General features: G+C 39.1%; 1 protein-coding gene across 8 annotated transcripts in view; it reads left to right on the forward strand.

Annotated features, from left to right (window-relative positions):
- Positions 1 to 7483, forward strand: part of NSD2 (nuclear receptor binding SET domain protein 2) — a 102507-nt gene extending 95024 nt beyond the window's left edge. For all 8 annotated transcript variants that reach the window (XM_055722333.1, XM_055722343.1, XM_055722363.1 and 5 more), the window contains 4 exons: positions 1320 to 1461; positions 2209 to 2315; positions 3880 to 4084; positions 5002 to 7483. In XM_055722333.1, the coding sequence (XP_055578308.1) occupies positions 1320 to 1461; positions 2209 to 2315; positions 3880 to 4084; positions 5002 to 5270 (723 nt within the window). In that variant the 3' untranslated portion in view covers positions 5271 to 7483. The remainder of the gene's footprint in view (positions 1 to 1319; positions 1462 to 2208; positions 2316 to 3879; positions 4085 to 5001) is intronic.

The raw sequence follows: 7483 nt of genomic DNA on the forward strand, positions 1-7483 counted from the left end.
GAAACTTTTCTGAAGGCACTAACTGCATTTTGTAGCCAGCCAGCACTCCACGTATCGATTCTGCAGCAAAGTAATCCAGCAGATTAATTAATGCAGCAAATTAATTCAGGATCTGTGGTTCTCTGTGCACACCTCTGAGTATTTTATTCCTGAGAAAGAGAAGAAATTAGAGAACCTGGACAACAGAGGGCATTGATTTTATATATATATATATATTAGCTTCAGTCCCCAAACAGCTACTTAGGAGAAAAACAAAGAATTGGCTGTCAGTCTTGTATATTGTTTCAGTCGTAATCACCTTTATTTTGCTCAAGACTGTCCTGCTCTGTATTTCCACAGCTACTGTTTTCATTAGTCCTGTAACTGAGGAGTTCCTGCACAGGGGTTATCACCCAAGAATGGTGAAACCAGAATTCTCTGAACACTTGAATTTCTCACCCCGCTACTAAGCTGACATACAACATCAGTGCGTTTAGATATCTGGACCAAATATGTATTTGACTCTTGCCATAGTTAACAAATGCTGATTGGTTTTATCTTGCAAAAATGCCTGTTATTGTGAGGCTGAGCTGGCCATGCAGTTAGAGTGCCTGGATGTATGTGCGCGTAGTCATGACAATCATATATGTGCATTACAAAAATGAGTTAGAAGGAAACTATAATATTATTTCATAAATAAGCAAGGTTTTCTTAAGCAGCTGTGCAAAGAAACACAGTTCTGGCTGTTTCAAGACTTATTTTGTTAGTCTGATATGTTTGGTGAAGATAAAAATTAAAAGGCAATTGTGTATAGGGATGGGATTTTTTTACGTTACCAAGAGCTTGTTTTTGTTTAAACTAGGCTGATTTGGGGAAAGAAAGCTGGTGAGAAACTGGTAATCTCTGCAAGTAATCATGCAGTGACTTGGTAAATACCATAAAGCACAGTATTTGTAAATGTGTCACAGCTTTGTGAATGCAAAGTAAAAGGTAAATGGACTGAGTTTGAGTTTTGAGGCTTTCTGGAGGGAGGGAGGGGGTTCTTTGACATGACCACCACAGTGCTCACAAGAACGCTTATCCTGCCGTGTGTGGCTGCGATGGGTTCTGGGAAAATGTGAGCTAGAGCATTGAGTATTGCTTTGGGAGTGTCACGTTCCAGGCCACATGAGACACTACAGTTTTCAATACAACATGTACCATCAGTTTGCTTGTGTGCTTCTGGATAGCAACACCATGTCTGCTTTGAATGCAACTACTGAAATAATTTATGGATATTTAATATTTTGCAAGAGAGGGGGGAGAAAAAACATTCAATCTGTTGCTGGTTTGATCTCCAGGACCGTATTATTGATGCTGGCCCCAAAGGAAATTATTCTCGGTTTATGAATCACAGCTGCCAACCAAATTGTGAAACCCTAAAATGGACAGTAAATGGAGACACCCGTGTCGGCCTGTTTGCTGTGTGCGACATTCCTGCAGGTAAATCAGCTTTTGTTGGGTTTGGTTTAATATTCCCTGAGTTAAGACTTTTGCACGCTTTATGGGTGGGACGGTCATGGTTTAACTGATTCAGTGCAAATGTCTTTGTAGAGAACTCGGCACACGGAAGAGATGCTTTGTGATCTGCCTTTTACTTTAATGTTTCTTAATAGAGAGTCTCATGGCTGCTTTTTTTTGCTTGCTTCTAAGGGAACACCAAAGAGCCCCTAGTTAGTATCTTTGCATTCGTTTCACATTGTAGAGCACAGTTTTTGTTTTAGTTATCTCAAACAGTACTTCTGCATCTTTTCAAGTGAAGATAATAAGCTTAAGGAGTGGATGTAGGCGGCTGTTTGAAAGTATTTGTATTCTGGTTTGTGTACACGCATGCACGCGTACACATATATCTGTCTATCTATAGGTATGTCTAGCTCTGTATATAGAGATATAGAGATATATAATGTGTGTGTATGTAGACCAGACACAACACATGCACAGTGTTGTGAGGTCAGACCAATTTATTTTTAAATGTAATTGCATAAGATGTCATGCTGTACTGGCATCTAGTTAATCATTGTCAATGCTTATGAGCAGTAAAGAGGGGGAAAATCTTATGCTAAAAGATCAGCAGACAGATAGTCTGAAAACCAGGCAACAGATAATGAAACCTGTATCTGTTTGTAATAATTTTGATAGGCTTTGTTACCTTGTCCTTCATAATGAAAGGGTATGTCTTATCTCACTCAGGTACAGAGTTGACTTTTAATTACAACCTTGACTGTCTGGGCAATGAAAAAACAGTCTGCAAATGTGGTGCCCCAAACTGCAGTGGATTTCTTGGGGACAGACCAAAGGCAAGTAATGCATTGAGATTTTAACAGTATCTCGCCTACTAGCCTTGTTATTTTTTTTTGTGGACCAGTTTTGTGTTGTTATAAGGGTCAATGCTGCTTGAACACAGGCTACCTGTCCTCTGAGGAAGAAGCTTATGGTTTCCCTTCCTTGGGAAGATGGAGGCACCCTTTTGCCAAACATAACTTTGGTGCTGAAGAATACGTTTTTATGCTGTAATAGTACAGCAGGCGAGCAAGGTTTTGCGAGCACCCTAAAATGATTTCTCCAGTTTCTCCTATGAGAAATTTATTACTTCGGGTCCTGAATAAGAAATATTGCTAGCTGCTGGTGCTAGCTTCTGGAATCAAAAGCATATTAAAAAAGGGGTTACAGGAGGAGTAACCTTCCCAGTCCCATTTGAAGTGTGGGGACGGGAAGGATTGTAGGAGGTAGAAACTGACTAAGAACAAGCCTAACTACAGTCAGCGAGATTATTTGGATACTGGGGTTTATATTTCTGCCATCTAAACCTTAAAATATGATTATTTTCTTAAGATTTGTTAAAAAACATTAAATTGAAATGTAAGTTTTGAATGATACCAAATCATGTCAAGAAATGACCTGTATGATTTGTGTCATACAAAGTTAATTTAAAACCTGTAATCCAGCAGTTGATGGGGCTTCCTGAAGGGCTGGCATAGGAGTGCGAGGGAAAATCTCACCTGTGGATATAGAAAGGCAGCACTTTATTGTGCTCCTACATACTGCTCAGTATCAGGTACTTCAGAGGGTGGACTTAAAATCTCCAGAATTCACCCAGCTGGTTTTTGTTAAGGGTTAGGCTAAAGTGAGGTTTCACTTAAGCTTGTGGTCAATTTACACAGACAGCCATAAAGAAATGAAAAGATACAGTTCAGTTTTGCAGGGATGTCTGCACTGGTAGATAGAATGGGCTAATTTTAAAGAAAGTAGGTAATGATTACTGGGGTGAGGTTGGAAGGAATGATGGTAGGAATGTTGAAAAAACATCCAGAATGGTTTTTCTATGATTTCGTGAAGGAGAGTTGAAATGCAAGTAGCAGAATGTCAGATTGAAATGCGGGTGAGGTTTGGTATATTCTTTCTAGCATTAGGGACACAGCTGCAGTTCCTGAAATTCTGCTGTCTGTTCTTCAAAGAGAAGAGGACACTCGTTTTAGTAATTCGAGCGTGAGTACACAAGTGGAAGAGAAAAATGGATATTGAAGTGATTGGTGCTGCAAGAACAAGATGGGGGTACATTAGCCGCAAGTAGATTAGGCTGGAAATTGGAAGACCTTTTTCCATTGATAAGAAAGTGGAAGAGCTTTCCAGTAAGAAGGAACTGTAGGGACAAGATCTGGTTTCGGAGTAGCTTTTTGCAAGGGTCAGTGTGGAGTTTTTTTGTCAACACAGAGGCATGGTGAGGCACTGGATAAGTCTGCGCCAAGGCAAATTTTTCCCTGCATGCACAGGCCTGCCAGGCATGCCAACAGTTTTGCTAGGCTGTGTGGTGGTTTTCCTGTGCAAAACGGGCATTTACAGATTTGGATCTTACTCTTTTAGAATTCTTCCACTAATGCCTCAGAAGAAAAAGGCAAAAAGACCAAAAAGAGAACACGGAGACGCAGAACGAAAAATGAAGGGAAGAAACAATCTGAAGATGATTGTTTCCGTTGTGGTGATGGAGGCCAGCTGGTATTGTGCGACAGGAAATCTTGTACTAAAGCTTATCATCTCTCCTGTCTTGGTTTGGTGAAACGTCCTTTTGGTGAGTCAGCTTGCCTCTTAAAATTCTGTAAATAAAAACTTGTGCAGGTGCCTCATTTATTGCACTGAAACCTTGTCACGGGTGTCATCTTGAAAACATTGTTCTCGTATGGTGAGAACTTTGTTCGTGCATCATGTGGGAGCTCATCTTGAGTATGGAGACAAGATGACAGCCTTTCTCCTGCCTCTCTGGCAAAATGAGCTTTTTGTTTTACAAGTGTAGGTGACTGAGTACATCACTTGGTAGGAGCACTGTGGCCCTGTCACAGCAAAGTTGATTATATCTAAGAAACGCATGAAGCCACTTTGGTTCAAGCCAAAAAAATAGCAGCAGCATCTGGAACAAGGCGAGTAGGAAAATGTTAAGGGCAGCAGACATGAGGCTGCAGTCCCACCAACCACAGGAGCTACCTGGTTCCAGTCAGCCGTGTCAGGTGGGCTATGAAGAAGTGAAGCAGGCAAAGCCTGTTATTCTAGAAACAAGTAAAACGGTGACTGACAAAATATGCTGGGGCAAAAGGATGTCTCTAGGTAAAGCACACTAGCTGTCCCTGAGCAAAACTTGCAACAAACAGGCGAGCATTGTAACTGTAGGCAGCAGTTGACTGGATGTTTGGATGCCCTACCAGATGCAAGCTCTATAAAATGCTGTTGAATAAAGCCTGAATAATTTCTTCTAGCTAGAGTTGACTGCTGTATTCAAATGAGAGGATGTCAAGTCTGCTACTTCCTGCTGTCAGTTGAGCTTTAGAAGTATGATGTAGCATTTTGATTTTTGAGATTAGCCCTGATAGTTGCTGTCTCATCGTGCTTTGTCAGGAAAATCGTGTATTGTTCAGCTGCTAAAACACAACACTTGTTTAAAAGATGATGACACCTTGTACTCCCCACTAATGCGCTCTTTGGTTTTGATTGCAGGGAAGTGGGAGTGTCCTTGGCACCACTGTGATGTTTGTGGCAAACCTTCTGTTTCTTTCTGCCACTTCTGCCCAAATTCTTTCTGCAAGGAACACCAAGATGGGACAGTACTAAATTCTATGTTGAATGGACAGTTATGCTGCTCTGAACATGTTCTCGGGGTGGATTCTGTTGAAACTCAGAAGTCTGAGAAACCCCGCAAAAAACTGAACAAGTTGAAGCCTAAGAGAAAGCAGAGGAACAGATGGATGAGAGCTGAATGCAAATAGTCATGGACTGCAGTTGCTACTGCCAACACTATCTTGTAGATAAGTTGTGAATATGACCAGGGAAGGACACAATTTTACATATATTCTGTAAAGGTTACGTGGGGGGGATTTTTTTATTTTGTTTTGTTTTGTTTTTTATAAATCCACTGAGCCAACGACAGCAGTCTCCTGCTGCTTCTGCACTGATAACGAACTGCATAGTTCAGAAAATTTCAGGACAAACCAAACTTATTACTCTGCATTACAGTTACACTTGAATTGTTGCGAATGTAAAAGGTTCCCTCCAAAATACTTTCAGGCTGGAGGTAGGTTAAAATCAAATCAGGTAGGCATAAACATAGGTTTTTGAGTTAGTATTTGTCAACCAACAGAAGTTTTAAATAGTATATCCTTGAAAGAAGTTATTAGCTCTCAAGTCCTTTTAAGTAAAAATGGCTTGGTCTGTGGTCCCAATGAGATTTGCTTGCCTTGTGTGTTTTTGAGCAAGTGCTTGAATGCCATTCATGATCCAGGTGCGTATCTCGCTATAACCACACACATAACAGTTTGTTTGTGCTCTTATAAAATAGCTCTCCAATGATTCTTAAACAAACATGTTTATAAATATCCTTCCACCAAGAAATACAGTGCATGGTGGGAAAGGCACACCCTGTACCAGAGAGGGGAAGTCTTACATTGGAAGAGATTTTTTTCTATACTGTTTTTTCCTGTATTTTATTCCAGCAAAATAGAAGTTACTTGATCTTGCAGAGCTGTACAAGTCTGGATTTAAAGGTATATTGTCTTGCAATCGAGGCCCAATACTCTAGGTTTTTTGTGCCTTAATAAAAAAAAAAATCTTGCCAAACCTATTATTTGAAAAAAATTACTTGATTTTTTTTCCCCTTAATGTCAAGTAAAACACAGAGGCAAACATTTCTTTGGAATGCTTGGAGTCCAAGCATTACAACTTTGTGATAATGCAAAAAATGCCCAACAAGGAACAGAGAAAAACCCATGAATGAAACAGAAGATGGAACTTGACTGAAGTGCAAGAACTAAATTCAAAACAACTAATTAAAAGTGAAATAGATTTTTGAAGAACCACATAAGGAACAACTGTAATGTGAAATTTAGCCTGACTCTGTTCCTTTTGGTAGTTTATCTAAAACTGGCTACTTGACTCGGCAGACTGAAACTATTTACTTTTTTAGGAGCTCTGCTCTCAACTGTCTTATTGCCACTGTGTTGTGTCAGCAAAGCTGTTTTGAATTATTTGCTCCCGTTAGGTTCTCACACTTGCAGAGAGATAAATATACAAGATTTAGTATTGATGGAAATTAATATTAGAACTAGGAAAAAACGGTAAAGAAAAATGTCTTTACCTGTTTTCTTCCCAGTGCATGTCATTGGTGTGTGATTAGGCAGTGTTACAAGTAAGTTTTGACTTGTGCCATTGTTACCTAGCCTATATAAACACAATGTGCGCCTTCATGTCCATTTAGTAATTTGTGTATGTTCTAGCTTAGTTTGCCTTTAATAGTGCACTCTGTGTAGCCCTTTTGAAAATGAAGCCTTGCTATATCATGAAAGTGTATTTTTTTTTTCAAAGTATTTCTTCAGGATTTGATTGCAGATTTAGTTTTTGGAATTGTTTTGTTCCCAACATGTAAAAACTTTGGTTTTGTTAGAAGAAATTTATGGAAAGAGGTTTGAAATGTAGCATTGCCCTATCCTGAACTCTTTGGGTTCTATTTTGTGACCAGACTGCTTTGTTCTTTTCATCCGTTTTCGTAAACACTGCTGGAAGGTTAATTTTTTTCAAACAATTTTGAAAAAATAGCACAGTTCAGTATAGAGGGAAGTGTTACATTTTTGCATTTTTTAAAGTGGTATGCCAAGCCTTGCACTTGAGCTAAAAATGAACATTTCTTAATTGATTTTGAAGGGAAACTCCCTCTGCTATGGATATTTGTTATACCAGGACTGAAGCATGAGATGTGCCTAAAGCCAAAATGAAAAAATGGTATTATGTATGTTTTTATAATAGTGGTTTTTAAGGAGAGGAAAGTGAGATCAGCTAGTAAAGCAGAAAGATTTTCCTCATTGCTTTTAAACAAAATGAAGGAATTTGATGTCATTGGGACCATTCTTTGAATACTGTTACTATGTAAGGAAGGCTTTATAAGAATACTTCTAAATAAGTTATTATAAAATTTTACCTTTACATTCCA

This window comes from Falco cherrug, chromosome 1 (assembly GCF_023634085.1).
Source record: "Falco cherrug isolate bFalChe1 chromosome 1, bFalChe1.pri, whole genome shotgun sequence".
Taxonomy (NCBI): Eukaryota; Metazoa; Chordata; class Aves; order Falconiformes; family Falconidae; genus Falco; species Falco cherrug.